The sequence below is a fragment of the Heloderma suspectum genome, chromosome 3, assembly GCF_057233095.1.
Source record: "Heloderma suspectum isolate Gila_16-S chromosome 3, 16-S_ref, whole genome shotgun sequence".
Taxonomy (NCBI): domain Eukaryota; kingdom Metazoa; phylum Chordata; class Lepidosauria; order Squamata; family Helodermatidae; genus Heloderma; species Heloderma suspectum.
In genome coordinates, this window is record NC_139460.1 from 87148771 (window position 1) to 87170067 (window position 21297).

The window sequence follows — 21297 nt, forward strand, 5'->3', positions numbered from 1 at the left end:
CAAGTTATTTTGGCTCCTGAGGTAGAAAATCCTATAAGCACCTCTTCCTCTTCCTGACAGTAAAATAATAATAATGATAAATACTACTACTACTACTACTACTACCAATTGTTTCATGACACTCCAAATCCACTGCCTCACTCTACTTAGTAGTGGTGTGTTCCCAAACCAACATTGTTTAGGCAAGGCAACTGCAAAAGAATCAGTCTGTGTGGGACGGAGGATTTAACACTTCTTACATCCACCAACTCTCCCCTGAAAATGCTCTTCACCGCCACAACTGAACTGAATCACAAAGAAAAGGCCACATAAAGTATACAAAACCAACAACAACAACTTTAATAACTAAAGAGTAAACTGGACAGTGGAAGCGCAGTGCCTGAGAGCTGACTGACTCAGGCACTTCCTAGCATGGCCTGCCAGGAGGGCCAATACACCACAACCATCACCACAGTCTCTTTTATACATCCAGGGTTACTTCTGGTCTTGGAGCCCAGCTGGTGGGAAAATGAACTAAAATGGCCTGAGGGGAATTTCCAAGGAACAGTTAGCAGACCAGAATGGATTAAACATACCCACTAGCCAGCCAGTTATCCCCTGAAAATATTCCCCTGCCCCCATGTTATCCTGTATTTGCTTTGTAATGCATAGTTCCGCTGTGAATCAGGAGGAGCCTTTATAGCCATTATAGTGAGTGAGAACAGGGATCACTCCAGCCTATTATCTACCCTAACAGAAAGCAGCTTTCCAGTCTCTCCCAGCTGTGAGTTCCTTTAGCCAAAAGACAGGGGAGTCAAGAGAGGAGACCTTTGGCATGCACAACTCATATTGTACCACTGAGCTACAGCCCCGTCGCTTTTGGCATGATATAAAACCCAGAGACATTGTTTTGAGTTTTCTTAGATAGAGCAAAGAACTATGAATTAACAATCCTTGCCAAACGCCAGAAGAAAATGCATCACTATTTCAGTGCCCAGATGCTGAATCTGGTGTTCAGGCCTTGTCGGAACTGCTTGTCAGACTTCACCAAATGAGCATATTGTTTTCTTCCTGATATTTCACCCCCTTCTTTCCAGTAATTCCTGTGATTGGCCTTTTTACCTAGGCCTTTGAAATGACAAAGAGAGCATCTCAAACAGAGAGAAGGCTGTGTAAATCAGACATTGTACAATCTTTCCTTTCCCTCCCAAGCCTTTTATGAGCTTCTCTAGCACCATTTCCTTTCCATAAGATACTGTTAGTGTTTTTCTGTGTAGCCGTTTGTTACATTTCAGATATTTAGCATCATATTTAGGGATTAACCATGCCTTGTTGCAAAGTTATATAAATATGTTAAATTATCACTACCCCCAAAACTTAAGAGTAAAAAAATATATAGAACAAATGGCTAGGTTGTTAGGCCTTTGCTCTATTACAAATTTCCTGTATGATCTTGGATGGGCCATTACGTTTGTATGATTCATTCCAAATTTTTTTAAAGGATGACAGCATTTCTATACATCACAGAGATTTTGAGATGATATGAATGTTTTTAGCTATCCAAATGCTGTATCAATAAGGGGAATGAAATAAGATTAGGCAGACAGATGAAGTATTAGTTTATGTATAATTAGATTATGTTTACCCTATTAAAGAAGTTAATTGCATACTTTAAAACAAAAGCAGCAAACTTTATTTATTCATTTATTCAATGTGTATCCCATCTTTCCACCAAAATTGGCACTGATTGATGTAAAATAATGATTTGAAAAGCTAGGGGATGTTTCCCGATAGATAGCTCCTAGGGCTACCAATCAAAAGGCATTGTGCACTTATTCCATCTTTTCCCCCTGAATGTTTTTTTGTATGGAAAGAAAGGGAAAAAAAGGCAGAAGAAGTGGTGGGAAAACACAGGAGGGTAGAAGTGCGAGATGACATCATCTGCCTCCCTCTTCCACTAGATAGTTCCATTAATGAGGCAGGGCGATGGCATTATAAAAGCATCATCTGGAAACGGTCAGGATTCAACAGTTGGCAATGATGCCTTGTGACTAGATCAACAGGCTGCTGAGAATGGGCAAATTCATAAAATACTAGCAACAGTACAGGAGCTAGCATGGTGCAGCTGTTCAGATGCCATTTTAGTAACATTTCAAAAACAAACAGATTACATGGGTAGGTTTGGTGGTGTGGGTATATTGTTATAAATGGGGTCAGAGAACAGCAGTTTTCTCTTTCTCCAAAGCAAGACAAGAGGTAATTGCATTACGTTTCAGCAGCATTTACTTTATTTATTGAAATGGAAAGATTTATTTTTCCTCCTCTTCCCTCCCCATTCCTTTTCCTTGCGTGTCATGTCTTTTTAGATTAGAAGCCTGTGTGCAGGGGCTGTCTTGTTTTTCTGCTTTTATGTAAGCTGCAGTGGAAGCCTTTTTGGCTGAGGAGTAAGATAAAAATAGTTTAAATAAAACATGCTGGCTGGGGAATGCTGGGAGTTTGCCGGTTTTGTGAACCGCCCAGAGAGCTTCGGCTATTGGGCGGTATAGAAATAAATAAATAAATAAATAAATAAATAAGTTATAGGACATTTTTCTGTCTAAACAGCCATAGGATTGTATATTAAATTATTTCATTTATATCCTGCCTTTCCACTAAAATTAGTAGTCAAGGTAATACTACATGTATATCTCATTTTTCTGCCACAGCTGAATGTCTGAAGAAACTTTCTAACTGTAGGAAGAACAGAAAAGTAGCACATGTATCATGGGAAATTTGAAAGGAAAGACTAGACAGGCATCTTTCAGTAATGCTTTTGGTATCTTCCTCAGGAAGAGGATAGAGTTATTCCTTCAGCCCTTATTTCTAGAATTCCAAGACTGTGTCTGAACAAGCTTAGATTAAAGGCGCAATACTACGCATGGCTGACTGGGGCATGCTGGGAGTTGTAGGACTTTTTTCAGTCTAAACATACATAGGATTGGGCCCTCAGATGCTTAGAGGTTATTCACTGTGGATAATAATAATAATAATAATAATAATACAATTTAATCAGCTACCAACTACAACAATATTTAGAAGGCCTTTCAATAATGTGGCCCTAGAGATTTTGGAGGACATGTAACACCATTGCTGACTAAATATTTTGGAGACAAATGTCCCTATGAGTGGGATGGACTTTGCATACTCAGAGAAGTTTATTGAGTGACTCACATTTCTAGGAATGAATTTGTAGGAACGAGTTAGATGTGCATAACAAGAAAAGGTCTCATATTTCACACTTTAATGTATAGTATATCTTGTTTCTTATTACAGTGTTAGATGTTTTCAGTGTGCTTTAAATTACTTTTATGAATAGACGATAACACTATTTTTAGATGTGCTCTTTGACAACCCCCCTCCTCCTTTAAGGGTCCTTCAAGTTCCAAGTTTAAAGGATCATCAGGCATGCATTGTCCTCTGATCCTTAATTTCCCTCCCTTCCCTATGAGGGGAAGGCCAGAGGATTGTTGTCTGCAATGCAGCAGCTGCATCTTGAACTATGTATCAGAGCATCGCTACTGCTAGCTGGGTTCTCTTCCCACCAGTGAGGGAAAGAGGAGAGATTAAGTGAGAGGATGAGGCACAGGTGGGGTTGACGTTTGCAAAGGAGAAAAGAAGTAGTTGAGGAGGCTGAGGGCAAGCGGTGGGAAGGAGGTGAGGAGGCGTTGAGGAAGGATGGTGAAGGGGAGGTTTGGTGGCATGAAAGTAATGGGAGGGGTGAGTGCAAGAAGAAGCTGAGAGGGAGGAGATGAAAGAAGGTAAGTGGGGTGATTTAAGGTGAGGAGTGGGGAAAGGAGCTTATCGGGGCAGAGGGAGCAGGAAGCAGGGAGGAAAGAAGATAGGCATGACTTTCCCTCATTCCTTTGGACCCCATCTCTCACTGTGCAATTTTTTTTCCAGGCCCCATACAAAAATCTATAAAAAAAATAGAACCACTGTACACAAACTGTGAAATGTTTTTTGTGGGCCCATACCTGAAGTCCTCCAATTCAAATGCAAGAAGTGCTTCACACGGAGGTTTTTTTTTGTTTTGTTTTAGCAGGTAATACATTTCAGGAAAGTTTGTTTGCATGTTCAGTTTGAATTGTCAAATACTATTATTTCAGGGACCTTTTAACACATAATTTGACACAGAATAGAGGCAAAATATCTTCATTAGAGAAGTTTAGCATCATGATCCATAAATGACTTCAACTTGCACTCATTGGGACTTGTAGGTAATGGCTCGAATCCTACTGACACTTAAAAAAATAATCATTGGTTGGATAGCAGCCAATGAGACTTATATACCTGGAGATTGTGGTGGTGGGGAGGGGTCAGTGGGACTAACAGTGCAATCCTACTGATCAGCCTTCCCCAATTTGGTGCCCTTTAGATATGTTGGATGTCAATTCCCATAATTCCCAGCCAGCCTGTCCAATAGCCGTAGTGGAAGTTGTAGTCCAACACATCTAGAGGTGTTTACTTGAAGTAAGTCCCACAGAGTTCAGTGAGGCTTACTCTCAAGAAAGTGTGCATAGGATTGCACCCTAAAGGTGCAATCCTATGCATGTTTAGACAGAAAAAACTCTTACAGCTTCTAGCATTCCCCAGCCAACATAGGTGGATGAAGAATGCTGGCAGTTGTAGGACTTGTTTTCTGTCTATACAAGCATAGGATTGCAGCCTAAGTTAATTCATTACTGACCCCTAGAGAGACGCCGCTTGCGCTGGCGTTTTCATGGCAGACTATAGCAGGGTAGTTTGCCATTGCCTTCCCCAGTCGTGACTACCTTTCCCCCCAGCAAGCTGGGTCCTCATTTTACCAACCTCGGAAGGATGGAAGGCTGAGTTGACCTGAGCCGGCTACCTGGGAATCAGCTTCCGCAGGGATCGAACTCAGGTCGTGGGGAGAGTTTCGGTTGCAATACTGCCGCCTATCACAGGAGGAACCTTTCCTTTCCTTTTCCTACACATGTTTAAGGATGTAACAAAGTTTTAATCACAGGATTAAAATTAGTGACTCAGATTATTCTGCGCTGCTCTTTGTTCCTCTGCAGCCTTTTATTTCTTGTTACTTTTAGTTTCAGTTCTCTGTCCTTTTCTGCAATGCAGCACATATTCTTTGGTCTACAGTAACTGTGAGTAAAGAGTGTGGTTTATACCTAGAGTGGAGTGACCCTTGTTTTTTTTTAAAGAACAGAAGCTATGGATTATACTGCAAATGAGGTACATTATGTGATTTTCTTTTTGCTGGTGATATAAGTATCTGCATCTGTAGCAGGAAATTGCAGCAGTCCACTTCCTGTTCCTGCCCGTTGTCTTTGCTTTCCCACTCAGGCATGTTGTAAATAGCCCTCTTACCTATAATCAACCCAGCTGTATTCGTAGAGCCCTGGTATGCTTCCCTGATTCTGGACCTTTCTTGGGAGCTGATCACAATAGGGATGGACGAATTTGTCAAGTTTGATACTTCTCAGTTTTTCATATTTAAGTTTGTTCCATCCCATTTCTTCATTAGTATGTGAATTTTTTAAAAGGCCACATGAAAATTTGTATTGTATTTTCGTGCACATTTCTAAAAGTGTATGCATTTGTACACACTTTTCCAAAAATGTGCATTTTTGTACAGACTTTTCTAAATATACTCATTTTTGAAAGCATTTTCCTCTAATATAATGAATTTTTGTGTGCATTTTTCACTATAGTATGTATTCCACTACAGTGGAAAATGCACACAAAAATTCATTATATCAGAGGAAAATGCTTTAAAAAATGAGTATATTTAGAAAAGTCTGTACAAAAATGCACATTTTTGGAAAAGTGTGTACAAATGCATACACTTTTAGAAATGTGCACGAAAATACAATACAAATTTTCATGTGGCCTTTTAAAAAATTCACACACTAATGCAGAAATGGGACGGAACAAACTTAAATATGAAAAACTGAGATGTATCAAACTTGACAAATTCGTCCATCCCTATTGTGATCAGCTCCCAAGAAAGGTCCAGAATCAGGGAAGCATACCAGGGCTCTACGAATACAGCTGGACTTGGTTATAGGTAAGAGGGCTATCTACAGCATGTCTGAGTGGGAAAGCAGAGACAACAGGCAGGAACAGCATTTTGTGTGCATTTTTTGATTTGCAAACTGTATGATGAAATCTGGAATGGTGCGAATATTGCTATATCAGTGTATTCTGATCCTTAGATAGGTTCAGGAAATATGAATTTGGTAAGCGTGCATTAAAATGTGAACTGAATGAATTTTTCACCCATCCCTAATCACAAAGGTGTTTGCCTCTGAACTCACAAGTCAGTGGACAGAAATGCTGTAGACTTCGGAGCACAATCCTTGCTTTTTGCTTGCTTACTTTCCCCATATAGTGAAATGATGGCTACTGGTTTTAACCTTAAAAGCCTTAAATTATTTAGGCCAAGTCTGAAGGACCACTTTCACTCATACCTTTCTGCACTCTGTTTTCAGCCTTTCTGCACTCTGAGGTCATAAGCAGAGTCCCTTCTCACTTGCCTGCTGCCAAAGGTGGTTAGGGGCACAATCCTATGCATGTTTAGACAAAAAAAGTCCTACAACTCCCAGCATTCCCCAGCATTCCCCAACCAGATTTTTCTGTCTAAATATGCATAGGTTTGTGCCTTAGGTTGATGAGAGGGCCTTTTTGGTAATGGTCCCATGCCTCTGGAATGAATTCCATTGGGTGTTCATCAGGCCCCTTCCTTGTAGGTCTTTAAGAAAGCTCTGAAGACCCACTTATTCTTGTTGACCTTCTCTTCATTGTATTTTTGGGCAGCTGGTCTCATTTGTCATTCCTGTTTTCATGGATTTTTACTGTTTTGTATTTCTTTTATGTGAAATACAATAATATTTCTTCCACCCTTAAAGGCAGCCCCCAAAATAATTTTAAATAAAATAAAATTTAAATAAACAATGCACAGAGGAGCCAAATATGGTTTTATGTATGTATTTGATCTGCTTATTACACTAATATCCCACCTTCCATGAATCACAAGGCAACATACATAACAGTTCCTAATCTATCATTCCATTGCGAAGACACAAACTTGTTTAGCTCCTGCATCATGTACCTACAGACTATACCCTGACCAAACCATAGGGTGAATCATTCCCTTTGGCTGTACACCTTTCCATAGATCATGTGGGCACAAGCTAAATAATGTTAATCATTTTAAAGCCCCATGGGAGAGAAACAAGCAATGGGGTTTAAAAGTGCTTAATTTTCACTGGTTTGTAATCTCTACTTCTTCCACATAACCCTAATCATTCAAAATAGAAAGAAGAAGCTGAAACATTAACAGCACAATTCTCTGCATGTTCAATAGGGCTATGTGTTTAGGATTGTATATATTAAGACTGCAATTCTATACTGACTTACTTGGGGGCAAGCCCCATTGAACTCAGTGAGACTTACTTCTGAGTCCCTATACTCAAGTATAGGATTACTCTGTCAGTTATATCCAAGAATTCTGGAGGTTTAGCTACTCTATAAACTTCTGTCTCTTCTATCTGGCACCGGATAGCTAAGTGCATTACAATGGGTGTTTTCTTCAGATTATTTAGGATTGTCTCCAAATAGCCCCATTACCATACACTTTTTAATGAAAAACAGATAGAAAACAGAAGAGTGACTTCCATAATTATCTTGGTACACAAATAAATTTGTGATATTCAGGATAGTTTAGGGCTCCAAAAAAAGGTTCAATAGAATCTTTGTTTCTTTACCTACTAGTGTAAGGGAGGACCTGGTGTGGTGTGATAGAAAAAGGGTCATATCCTTTGTGGTGTACCACATTCATTTAATATGACAAGCTTTGTGATCCTGTCAGTTTTCACTGAGGGTGGAACCAATGTTTGCTTCCCCACTCCTCTCTTTTTTTCTCTCCAAATTTTCAGAGTATCGCACTGAAAAAGAATTATGGATTTCCGTCTGAGAGGACTGCATGGGCTGATAAAGTGAAATCTATGGCAGAAAACAACTTGTTTTTTCCACCCTTTGGGCCATAATTTCAGTTAAGAAAGAAAGTGTAATAAATTTTGGCGGGAAAAATAACCAAACTATTTTGGACATTTCTAATGACTGGCCTGTATAAACACTACTGAGAAATGGGGGGTGAGAACAATTTGACCAAGGCAATGATTATTTTTCTTGCGCAAAGCCTAGGTATTTGTCAAGTCAATTCTTTTGAAATTGTCCAAAGCTCAGTAAAAGGAGGAAGCAGACACATACAAAAAGAAACTTTTGGATAAGTCTTCAAGTCTCATATTTAAATCCTATATACTTCTATTAATCAGTGAAAAGGTGATTACAGAGCATTCACTATCCACTTAAAATATCCACTGCAATTACACTTTCTTTATGAAGTATATACAATAAACAGCGTTGGATATACATTGCTCAAAACATTGCTCTGGAACTAAGGCCTGGTCTATAGGCCCATGCAGCAGAATGAGGTGGTCTAGTTATAAGGTGGTAGAATGGGTTGTACTACTTCAGTTTTCTATTTTTGAATGCCCCTCATTAAAAAGAATCCCCAAAATCTCCCTGCAAGCAAAAACAAAAAACTAGCACATCATGGAGAAAGTTCTAGTGCAGGCTAATCCTTGCATACTAATTTCCTTCTTGTTCAGAACTATTTTAGGTATAGGGAGGTTTGAAAATATGGTCCCTTGTCTCAAGTCCATTCAACCACCTGAGAACTCTGGCACCACCTCATTCCTATGTCATTCTGTTGCATGTGTAAATCTGGTCTAATACTTCCTTATGATTACAGTACACACTTACCACCAGGGCTTGTACCCCTACTTTTTTCTTTCTTTCATCCTTTTGATTGTAATTAGAAGTAATGACTATATATCTCGCATATCTGTCCAACTTCTCCTCCAAGGCTGCTTCACTGGCCTGAGTGGAAAACCTACCACTGGGAAGCTGAGAAGGTGGGGAGGGAAATAACACATAACTGAGGAACCTATGGCCTCACATTTTTGGATAAAGATCCCCCCTCAATGCCCCCTTTCCCTAGGAAATGCAGTGGGAGCTGAGTTTCAGGATAAATGGTCTTTGTGCCATCTGCAGCTACTATAACCTCTTCTCATATCTATTTGTATGGTGAGAAGTCCGCAGTACTAATACTAACTGACAAGTGGTTTCTGTGCATTCCATGGCGCTAATTCACTTAGTAATCAACTTGGCTACCACTCAGTCTAAGCTATTCACATCTGCTGGGACCTAAGACTAATTCTGCAGCTGTCAGGGAACCACTTGTACTAATGTTCAGAGGGGAAAGTACCAACAGAAAGCATTCAGGAAATTTATTAGGCAGAGCACATGCCCAGAGCCACAGAGAAATGAGAAGCTCACAAGATGTGAAAATGTGAGCAAATGAAAGTGAGCAGAACAGAATTATCTTTGTACACATTGTATGAACTCAGTCCACTAGTACCAAGATCAACTGAATGAAATGTGAGGTGTGGGTGTATGAAGGGGGGCGGGATTTGTCCTCGCCACCATTGCAGTATTCCCCATCCTTTTAATGGCTCTTGCCCAGGTCAGGTTTCCAGTTCATTGCGCTCTGGGATTTAACTGGATTTTGTATGCGTACTCTGTCATGGAAAACAGGTTTGTTTTGGTTTATTATAATGAAAATGCAGAGAGCAGATTATTCAATTTTTTAAAAACAAAACTGTTATGGGGAATTAAGGCCCTGATTCATACTGTTTCAAGGTCTGTTTAAACATCTCTCTTCATTAATGACCCTTTTCCTGTCAGAGTTCAAGAACAGGCTGACTATACACTACCATGTCAAGTAGAGCTCTACAGGGTTCAGTCTTTATTACATTCCAAATGAATAAAATTTCCTCAATAAAGCCTTCCTGTCCTGTAGATAAAAGAGCAAATAAACATTTGGATGGGCAAAAGAAAAAGAAAAGTAAAGCCAACTACACTCAGGAAGACCCTTGTTATTCTACTAATATTGCTTCCTTTGCTTGTTAGCAACCCAAAGGAAATGAGTCGGGGACGATTTAGCAGTTTTTCTTACTCCATGGCCAGCCTTGTTCCAAAAAAAGGTGTGTGACTCAGACAACTCCTAGTGATTAAATTCAGCTAAACTATTCTCTGATGCCAGTAAAATGTTGTTTAAAACTTTTATAGTGGCAGTATAAAGGGAAACATTTATAGCATTCTTCTCCCATACCTTCACCCCCCCATTTCCAGTCCATAAAGGAGCAAAGCAACAATGTGACTTGTTGTGACAAAGGAGCTGGTGACCCTTCCCCATTCCTCAGCATGCTTCTTAATACAAATAACCGGTGACTCATTTTGACACCCCCGAGGCAGCAGATTCAGAGTGGAAAGATTTCTCCCTCCCAACCCCTCATGCCTTTCCTGACCATGGTATGAAACTGATAAGAGTTCACTTTATAAAGTTGCATTTATTATAGGACAAAAAGGCATGCAACTCTACCCATGCTTTAGATGCTTTTCCAGGAGAAAGAGTAAAAGTCTCATCATATACTACTGAGGAAGGACCAAGCTACCTGAACCACTAGAGTATTTCTCACACAAGGCGATCTGCTTACTAATAAGGATTTCTCACAATTAAAATGTCTGCCCGAGGACAGCAGATCCAGAATGAAACTTTAGTCAGTATCTGAGTAAGACAAAGTTCTGCAGTTTGCTTTATTACACCCAGTCTCTGGACTACTTCATTATCCTGAAGGTGTCTGCTACATGTTACTTCTAATTATAGAGAGAAACATGGCTTTCAGAGCAATAAATAAGAAATGTCTCCAGTTTGCTTCATTCTCCCCATCCTGTGGTTTACAAGTCTCTTGGAAGTTCCTTATTTTTATTTAAAAATGTCCTAATAAATGAGTCTTCCAGCTTGATATGATGCATGCTCACTCAGAAGACCCACTAATTTCATTGTGACTTATGCCCAGGTAGATGTGCACATGATAACTGAAGTCCTAGGCTTCTTCCATTATGTGGATTAATACATAAATGGGGCAACAGCGTACTTCATTGGCTTGACACTCAAGTTTGCTCTTCCCTCCATGTACTATTGTGTTGGTCTGTGATGCGTGCGTGCAGTCTGCTCTTGGCTATTTAAATTGCTGCAGTTCCAAAGCTTCTCACTCTGCCAGCATGGCTAAAGATGCCTTTGGTGGTTTGTGCCTCTGCTATTGCTTGCAATTTATATGATTTATAACAGTCACCAGCAGAATACTGATGATTATGTGCTGGTGACTTGAACAACTGAAAGAAATCCTCAGTGCAATTGCTCAACGGAAGCAAGCTGGTAACCCATTCACATTTCAGATTTTGCTAGAGTCCAAGAAAATAATCATGGAAAAACATGTACTGCTAAGAGCTTCTTGAAAAGTGCAAACATGCATTTTCCTAAACATGGATGAGTCAAAAGTATATTTAAACGTTTGAGTGGCACTTACCTCGCACGAAGCACTGCTGGTAAGAAGGAAATGACTCAAATATGTTGTCTGAAGCCATGGTTTCCTCTTTAAAAACTTATTCTCTCTTGTAAAAGAGGGTGATATGTGATTTCTTTCACCTTGGGAAGTAAAAAATCGAGAATGGTCATTGTAACAAACCTCCTCTCTGGCAATGGACTTTGCATGTTTGTGTCTGCAAAAGCCAAATAGATTCAATAACAAGGTTCTTTTTCTCACACACAAACTGTGGAACTATTTTGTAAAAAAAAAAGAGAAAGAGAGAGAGAGAAATAGCGGATCACTTGTGGTTTCATGATGCTTACCACTCTATGAAACTCTTGTGGTTTGCAGTCAAAATGATTCGCCCTGCCTGCTGACCAATATCCCGGACCTGCTCTTGTGTGACTGCCTCTGTACCCAACTTGTGGTTCTGTGGTTGTTTATGAGGCCCAAAGAAGTGTTTCACACAACCAATATTACAAATTTAACTGTTCCCCTTTCCACAGCCTCTTTCAATTGGTTCTTGACAATCACATGATTCAGTGATGTCGACTTAAAAAAACAACCCATCATACACACACACACACACACACACACACATTCTGAGCAATGTACTTCCCACACCACCTGCCCTCCCTTAGATTCAACAAAGAAATAGTATGCAGAGAGAGAAAGAGACTGAGCCTCACTCACAACCCTTCTTCTACAAATGGTCTTTGCTGATTAAGGACAACTCTGCCTTGTTGTTGCTTGTGGTTTCTGGAACTACTGATTATTTTCATAGATATTTCACTGCTGCTTATTCAATAGTAATTCAAACCCTGGCATTAGTCTGTTGCTGAAAGAGGATGTATGTGGCATCATCTAACTTAGGAATTGCTTTTCAAAAAGTTCAGCAGGTGGGGAACAGCAATTTTAAAAAAGCAGGACAAAATCAAAAGAGGATAAGATGGATTAAGTCAACTGTGCTCTTTTAAGACAGTCTGAAAGCATATTCATCTTAATAAATCAACCAAAGACTGGCATAAACTTTAAATGGTTATTGTAAGTAGTACTGTGATAATCCATGTGAAGTTATTTGAACACTCAAGTGCTATATGAATACTTACTGTTATTATTTACTCTCATCATTATCATTATGCTGTTGTTGCTGGGACAGAATGATTTTGTGTGTGTGTGGTGCCCCCCCCCCCCAAATCTGGCTTTTCTTTCTTATTTTGAAGTTATCGGACTCAAAAGTGCTGCTTGAAGAATTTGATATTCAAAAAATGTATCACTTTTTCTTGTGGAGTAAAAAAGGGTAGTTTATGCCACACCATGTGGTTTGAGTGCCAATTATAAACGTTAAGGAAATAAAGAAAGGCAGGCACCATTTAAGAACAAAGAAGTGATTGTTATGCCAGCTTTCAAGTCCTTTAGTCACTGTTCTGTATACTGAACAGCACTCTTTTACTCATTCAATGTGAAATCTAGAGGATTTTCCTCACACCTGTAGTGTGGTATTTAGAGTCTGACACACAGGAATCTGTTAAACCATTAAATATTTTCCAAACACTTTCAGTTGCAATAGAATCAATGAACCTGGTCACATCCAGCAGGGAGCATAGTGGTTTTTCACCTTATGCTGGGAAGTCCATCCTCCAGACAAGTGAATGTCAAGAAATGCAAGGATGATCAATATTGCCCATGGTAAGTCATATGAGAAAAATCTAATGGAAAGACACTATGTGAAAAATAGCCCCAGAAACAAAAGTTCAAGGGGGGACATAGTGACAATTTTCAAACACTTAAAAATATACCAGAAAGAACAGGGAGAATTGTTTTACTTATCCCCTGAGAACAGGACAAGATGCAATCTAAAACCACAGGAAAGTAGATTAAGATGAAACATTAGATTAACTGTCTTAACTTTAAGTGCACCATCTATGGCGTAAGCTACCTAGAGAGACTGCAGAGCAGCCTTTTCCATTCTGGTACCCTCCAAATGTTTTTGAACTACTGCTCCCTTGATCCCTGACTATTGGCCATGGTGTCTGGGACTGATGGGAGTTGTTGTCCAAAACATCTGGAGGGTATCAGGTCAGGGAAGGCTGTGATAGAGTTTTTACACACACATCTCTCATGGATGTTTTTAATACTGGGCGTGAAATGACTGTCTTCCATTTTTTGTATTTACTTTGGTTTTAAGATATTATGGAGTGAAATCTGTGTGTGTGTGTGTCCATGTGCATACACAAGTCCTTTTCAGACAAAAAGTTAATAGTTTGGAGGTCAAACATTTACTTACAATGTAGTTGTGCTCTGAGGAGCATGAGAATATAAAGTTCAAGAAAAGGTCAGCAGAAGATAGAACAAAGTTTTAAACTCAGGAAATAGAAAGTTTGCAGAAATTATGAATGAAAAACTCTCCTCCTGATTAGTTGGAGGTAGGGAGAGAAAAAGCTAACTTTAAGAGATAAAAGTATAAGGCAAAGAGGAACAGAGAGAAAAAGAGGAAGGAAGGAAGGAAGGAAGGAAGGAAGGAAGGAAGGAAGGAGCTCAGAGTACTAGAGGAAAGAAAGTCAGAGCTGGTGAAACTGGAGATTGAGAGAGCTGGACCAATGACAGTAAGATATTGTTTGGAAGGGACCTGATAAAATAGGAGCAGAGTCTAGTTAAGTTAACTGAACGTTAAATTCATTGTTTTATTACCCTATGGCTTATATGTGTGTTTTGTGTGTATATATCCATTCAGATTTGGACCCCCCCACCACATTGATATTTTTCTTCTATAAAATTTAAACTTTGTTATTTGTACGGTTGTCATCTCTCTTATTTTTTGGTTACCCATTCCACATCTAGCCCACTCCCCACACTACCTAAAGTGATCCAAGAGTTTTAAGGCTGGTTTGGTGGAGGAAGATTTCTGCCTGTTTGTAGTAGAAAATGCCACAGGAAAGGAAGGGCAAAAAGGAGTGTGGGCACACTATTTTGCCTGTTTTTCCTTCCACTTATTGAACAGGGTGTTGCCCAATTATGCCTGCCAGGTTTCTTGGTACAGCAGCAACATAGACTCAATGGGAAGGGAGGTGGGGTCACTGTAGTCTTCTGTGATTCCATCTCCCTTTCCAGTTGTTCCATTCAGCAGTCTTTCAGTGTTGAGTGTCTATGCCTGTTGTCAGGCTCTTAACAAAGGATAAGGATTATGTTATAGTACCATACACCCCACTGCCTAACATTGTTTCTTGGGTGGTGTCATCACACACACTAAATGTTCCTTGTCTGATGTGGCTCAAGATTTCATGGTGTCCATGACAACCACAGGCCTGTCTCAGGTTATACTTGACCCATCACATAAAGCAGAACATACTCTTGATCTGATTTTCTGTTTTGGGAAGGAGATGATCTGTGTGTGTGGCAAGGAGTGGGGTGTGGGGGCACCTGGTATTATTCCTTTGTTAAGTTCAGATCAATACTTGATTAGGCTTATAGTAGTCTCAAATCTCACCAGAGATGGGGAACCTATTACAATGGTCTGCCACAGAGACCTAAGGATCTTATGGTTTCCTGAGACCACTTGGGGAATTTTCTCCTGATATATTTGGTGATTCTGTCAATGCCCTTGATAACCAAACTTCATGATACAAATTTCCAGTCCATTTCTTTTGTTAGATCTGAAATTGTTTTGTATGTGTGATTTCTGTAGGAAGCTTCCACCTTACTTCCTGGAAAATTAAAGTTCTAAGTTACATTGGCTATCTCAAGAAGGGATGGTCTGTTTCCTGGCCATATCACTTCCGCATGTGTTTACCTATAAATCTCTTCTGTCCCATTTCCAAAAACAAGATTTGTAACATCCTCATGGAAACTGGCATTTAAAATTCATATCTAAATGTGTATTTTAAATGTATTTTCTCTCAAAAGACTCATTTCTAAATATATTTTCTCTCCAAATATGCATTTTAAAATCTATTTTTTATATGTTTGTCTGAGCCAAGAGCTGGGAAATGTGAAAGCTGGTGGATAATTACATTCCAATCTCTATGCTAGTCAGGGAAGTATGTATCATGTCTTTTCGTATTGGAATTCACAAAGATCAAATTTCTCAAGCATCTCTAAACTCAAGAAAGGGAACAGCCAATGCTGTGCCTTTTGCCTTGATTGTGGAACTCTTAAAGAGGGTTATCTGGGATGCATTCTGGGGACATTAATTTTGTCAACTTATTCATTATACCAGGGGTGGGCAGACTTCAGGCTTGTGGGATCTCTTTTGTTTTCTACTAGACTGCTGAGGTTTACCAACCAGAGTCAGACACAAAATGGTGGTTCAGGAGGTGGAGTCTGCTATCAATGATCAGGTATATACAGGGGATACAGGAAAACTGACATACAAGCTACCAAAGATCAGGGATCTTTGGTAGCTTGTATGTCACACAACAAACTGACCAGCAGAGATGAACAAAGACCTAGTAAAATGCCAACAGCTAGTACTCCTATTTTACAGAAGAGGGACACTGAGCCTGGGAGATAAGCAATTAGCGCAAGGACAGCCACGGCTGAGATATTTGTTCTTGATCTTATTTTACTTGCTCTTGTTAAAGTATTGGGAATCAGAATCCCTTGGAGATCTACTGCAAATCACCCAGATATCTACCAGTAGATCCCAATCTACCTTCTGCCGATCCCCACTTCAAACTGCAGAACTCATTTAGTTTCATGACCATGGTGCAAATGGCCAAAGTGAGTGAGGCCGGGGTGTGTACCGCCCCATATGGAGCATGAGGTACTTCTCTATAGCATTTTTATTCCATCCTTCAGCTCTCAGAACAGCTTTGAAAGATGTCAAATCAAGACTAGGGATGGCAGAGAATTCCACCACAGATCTCGGTGAGGCTGAATGCCAGTGCATTCAGCCCCCCGAACTCCGTGGTGGAACGGCCTGCCACTCCCCTGCGGATCCCCCCCGGAATGAGACTCACCTGGGGCGGATCTTCCGGGTGGTGGCGGCGGCAGCTTCGGCGGCGGCAGCGGCGGCTGGTCTTCGACCGGCTGCCACCGCCGCCATTTCCACTCTTGTAAAAAAAAAAGACATGATAGGCTACGGAAAGATTTACGTAGCCTATGATGGCTAGGTTTAACAAACAAACAAACACGACGTGATAGGCTACGTAAATCCTTACGTAGCCTATCATGGCTGGGTGGGTTAAAAAACTAGGGATGTCAGAGAATTTCACCACAAATCTCGGGGAGGCTGAATGCCAGCGCATTCGGCCCCCCGAAATTGGTGGCGAAATGGTCTGCTTCCCCCGCCCCCCCCGGGACGGGACGTACCTTGGGCGAATCCTCCTGGCGGTGGCGGCTCTGGTGGCGGGGCGGCGGCAGCAGCGGCGGCTGCGGCGGCTGGTCTTCCGACCAGCTGCCGCCGCCATTTCCAGTAAAAAAAAAAAAAAAAACCAAAAAAACGCGGTAGGCTACGTAAAGATTTACGTAGCCTATCACGGCTAGATTTTTAAAAAATACTGTGATAGGCTACGTAAATGTTTACGTAGCCTATCACGGCTGAGTGGAAAAAAAAAACCCCATGCGTACGCAAATGGCGGCGCCAAGGGGGCCGCCATTTGCGTTCCTTATTTTGGCACGTCTAGTCTACGTAAACATTTACGTAGACTACGGCGAAAATAAGGGGAACGCAAATCCCCTTAGTAGATGCTATGCTATTTGCATTCCCCTTATTTTCACCATAGTCTATGTAAATGTTTATGTAGACTAGACGTGCCAAAATAAGGAACGCAAATGGCGGCGCCCATGGGCGCCACCATTTGCGTACGCACGGTTTTTGTTGTTTTTTCACTCAGCTGTGATAGGCTACATAAACATTTACGTAGCCTATCATGGCTGACTGAAGGGACGCAAACGGCGGCGGCTACGGCGCCAGGATTTGGGGGTGGAGGGAAGGAGCACCTCCCCCCCCGGCCAGAATTTCGGGTGGGAGGGATGGAGCGCCTCCTTCCCTGGCCAGAATTTTGGGGGGGAGGGATGGAGCGCCTCCCCCCTGGCCAGAATTTCGGGGGGAGGGACGGAGTGCCTCCCCCCCACCGCGAATCAAATTTCGATACAGGTAAGAGACTTTCGTAGATCCCTATGTTAAACAAAACAAAACCGCGCACACAAATGGCGGCGGCTATGGCCGCCGCCATTTGCGTTCCTTATTTTTGCCTGTCTTAGTCTATGTAAATATTTACGTAGACTATGACGGTGAAAATAAAGGGGAACGCAAATAGCGTAGCAGGCGCTATTTGCGTCCCTTTTTGATTCCTTGTTTTAGCCTACGTAAATATTTACGTAGGCTAAAACAGGGAATCAAAAAGGGACGCAAATAGCGCCCGCTACACTATTTTCGTTCCCCTTTATTTTCGCCTTCATAGTCTACGTAAATATTTACGCGTTTTTTGTTTTTTTTTACCCAGAGCTCTCTGCGGCCGGAAATCTGGCTGCGGATGGCTCTGGCCTGGCTGGGCCTGGCCGGCTGCTCCGTGGAGCTGCTGCGGAGCACAGCCGGCCGCGGAGGATTCCGGGGGAGAGGATTGGAGTGCCTCCCCCCCCGTCAAGGATTCCGGTGGGAGGGACGGAACGCCTCTCCCCCCACCATCAACATAATCCGTGAAAGATAAGTCACTTTTGTACATCCCTAAATTTAAGACACCTAGTTCACCACCCTAAGGTGTTTTTGGAAAAGGAAAAACATTTTAAAAAATGAATGGCAGTTTCAAACTAAGAACAAAAGTTTTTTTAAAAATGGAGAAAATTCTGGTCAAAGAAACAAGCAGTGGCATCTAGTACATCCCAAACTCTCTCTCCAAACTCCACCTGCATGAGCCAGGATTTCCATTGGCTCAGGATGGATTTTGAAAATCACTATCACCTTGATCATAATTAAGTGATCTTGACAAGAAAATCCCTTTAGCTACTAATGGTTCTATGAGCATGACAGGGTGCTTAAAGGGCCAAGGGATCCAAGACATTGGAGGGCCAACTGCTTCAGCCTGGGGACCAGATCCTCCTGGGCCAAGCTGGTTGGGGGCCAGATTCCTCTGGCCATGATATTATCCCTCCCTCTCATACTTCTGAGCTAGTACAGTCTAGTAGGCACCCTGGCAGAGCTAAATGAAGGGAAATTATGGCACCCTTTCATTTATGACTAAGACTAGTGTCAGCCAACCCAAGAACTTTGCTGCCTTCTGCCTAGGCAGTGCTACTTTCTCTCAGTGAAGGCTGTTGGCTTCAGTGTTAGTGGGGCAGTTGAAACCCACTACAGGTTTCAGTCAGAACCAGTCAGAACTCTAACAGAGCTCTCCAAGGCTGGAGAGCTCCTTTAGAGTTCTAGCTGGTTCTGATTGAAACCCGGAGCGTGTTCATCGCCCCACTGACATCGGAGCCACCAGCTTCCACTGCTTTCTCTTGAATTTCAGGGCCAAAATACATATTACATGGAAAGGCATATAACAGAGAACTAACCATTCTTTTATGGAAAACACTGCTTCCAGAAAGGGCGATTTGCAACAGAGAAGTGGCAGGAAGAAGGGGAAAGACATTTAGCACTTTCTCCACCCACTTCTTCTTCTCTCCCTATTATCACCTTCTGAAATGGCTTTTCAGAGGAGAAATGCAGCTGTTGGGCTAATGTTTTCATGTTTGGCCTTTAAACATCTTGATTATACTCACCTAAAATCTGTCTCTCCCCCCCCCTTCTTTTTTTACACACCCAGTTTATTTATTTAAGGAAGGAATTCACTGTAAAAGTTTCTGAACTCTCAAAGAAGTGTACTCAGCTTCAACATTTCTGATGCCAACAGTTTATAGACACTGAAATATACACACATGACAGTTGGGCTTGCTGACAGGGTTGCAGAAGCATCTATGGTTATGATGAAATCACTGAGATCATGTGATAGCCCCAGCTAGTGATGAAGGCAGCTGACTGTAACCATGGCATGATGGAATGATTGTTAATATAGTACCAGCAAAGCAGAAACAGCAGCTGAGCATAACTTTTCATAAGAAAAGCTAAGCTTGGGAGTGTATTAATTTTTTTTTAAATCAGTGATTTAAAGTGGAATGTAGAAACAGACATTGAAAAATTAATTTGCAGAGTTCCTTGCGTTATTAAGCTCAAAGGAATACTTATTTCTAGTAATGCTTTAGGACCTAATGCAAGAATTTTTTGTGCCATGCTTCTGTAGTGAGAAGCAACATCAAACAGAAAATATTTAGCATTGTGTGACTTGAGGCTACCAGATATCATATCTCTCATCAGCTTCTGTTCAGTCACAGATGTAAATCTCAAGGTTCCATTTTGTTTGGCTTTTTCTACTGTGAATTGGAGGTTTTCTACACAGCTAAAACACACAGGAAGAAAGCAGCAAATATGACAAGCTTCCCATTGTACTTAGTTTCACGGTTGGGCTGTCCAACTAACTCCAATCCTGTTGTTGTTGTTCAGTCGTTCAGTCGTGTCCGACCCTTCGTGACCCCATGGACCATAGCACGCCAGGCCTTCCTGTCCTGCGCTCTCTCCTGGAGCGTGCTCAAGTTCATATTCATTGCATCCGTGATGCTATCTAGCCATCTCATCCTCTGCCGTCCCCTTCTCCTTTTGCCTTCAGTCTTTCCCAGCATCAGGGTCTTTTCCAGGGAGTTTTCTCTTCGCATTAGGTGGCCAAAATATTGGAGCTTCAGCTTCATTATCTGTCCTTCCAATGAGCACTCAGGGTTGATTTCCTTTAGGATGGACTGATTTGACCTCCTTGCAGTCCAGGGGACTCGTAAGAGTCTTCTCCAGCACCACAGTTCGAAAGCATCAATTCTTCGGCGCTCAGCCTTCCTTATAGTCCAGCTCTCACAGCCATACATTACTACTGGGAAAACCATAGCTTTGATTAGACGGACCTTTGTCGGCAAGGTGATGTCTCTGCTTCTTACTATGCTGTCTAGGTTGGCCATAGCTTTCCTCCCAAGGAGCAAGTGTCTTTTAATTTCATGGCTACAGTCACCGTCTGCGGTGATCTTGGAGCCCAAGAAAGTAAAATCTGTCACTGCTTCCATTTCTTCCCCTTCTATATGCCAGGAAGTGATAGGGCCAGATGCCATGATCTTCGTTTTTTTAATGTTGAGTTTCAAACCAGCTTTTGCACTCTCCTCTTTCACCCTCAACAAGAGGCTCTTGAGATCCTCTTCGCTTTCTGCCATTAGGGTGGTATCGTCTGCATATCGGAGGTTGTTGATAATTCTCCCGGCAATCTTAATTCCGACCTCTGATTCATCCAACCCGGCATTTCTCATGATGTACTCTGCATATAAGTTAAATAAGCAGGGTGACAATATGCAGCCTTGTCGTACTCCTTTCCCAATTTTGAACCAATCGGTTGTTCCATGTCTGGTTCTTACTGTTGCTTCTTGACCCTCGTACAGGTTTCTCAGGAGACAGGTAAGGTGGTCTGGTACTCCCATCACTTTAAGAATTTGCCACAGTTTGTTGTGATCCACACAATCAAAGGCTTTAGCGTAGTCAATGAAGCAGAAATAGACGTTTTTCTGGAATTCTCTTGCTTTCTCCATGATGCAGCGAATGTTGGCGATTTGATCTCTAGTTCCTCTGCTTCTTCAAAACCCAGCTTGTACTTCCGGTAGTTCTCGTTTCGCATACTGCTGAAGCCTAGCTTGTAGGATTTTGAGCATCACCTTGCTGGCATGTGAAATGAGCACAATGGTGCGGTAGTTTGAACACTCTTTGGCGTTGCCCTTCTTTGGAATTGGAATGTAAACTGACCTT

The 21297-nt window shown here is 41.4% G+C and overlaps 1 protein-coding gene across 11 annotated transcripts in view; it reads right to left on the minus strand.

Moving 5' to 3' along the window:
* The window catches only part of RUNX1 (RUNX family transcription factor 1), a 243420-nt gene extending 229552 nt beyond the window's left edge, over positions 1–13868 (minus strand). For 6 of the 11 annotated variants that reach the window (XM_084843691.1, XM_084843690.1, XM_084843685.1 and 3 more), the window contains exon 1: positions 11490–11590. Coding sequence is in view for 1 of the 11 variants with exons in the window: in XM_084843681.1 (XP_084699807.1) it covers positions 11490–11547 (58 nt within the window). In the remaining 10 variants the exon portion in view is untranslated. Of the gene's footprint in view, positions 1–8820; positions 11609–11812 lie in introns of those variants that run through there. The other 5 variants (XM_084843683.1, XM_084843682.1, XM_084843681.1 and 2 more) reach the window with 4 other exon arrangements.
* Between the last annotated feature and the right edge of the window lie 7429 nt (positions 13869–21297).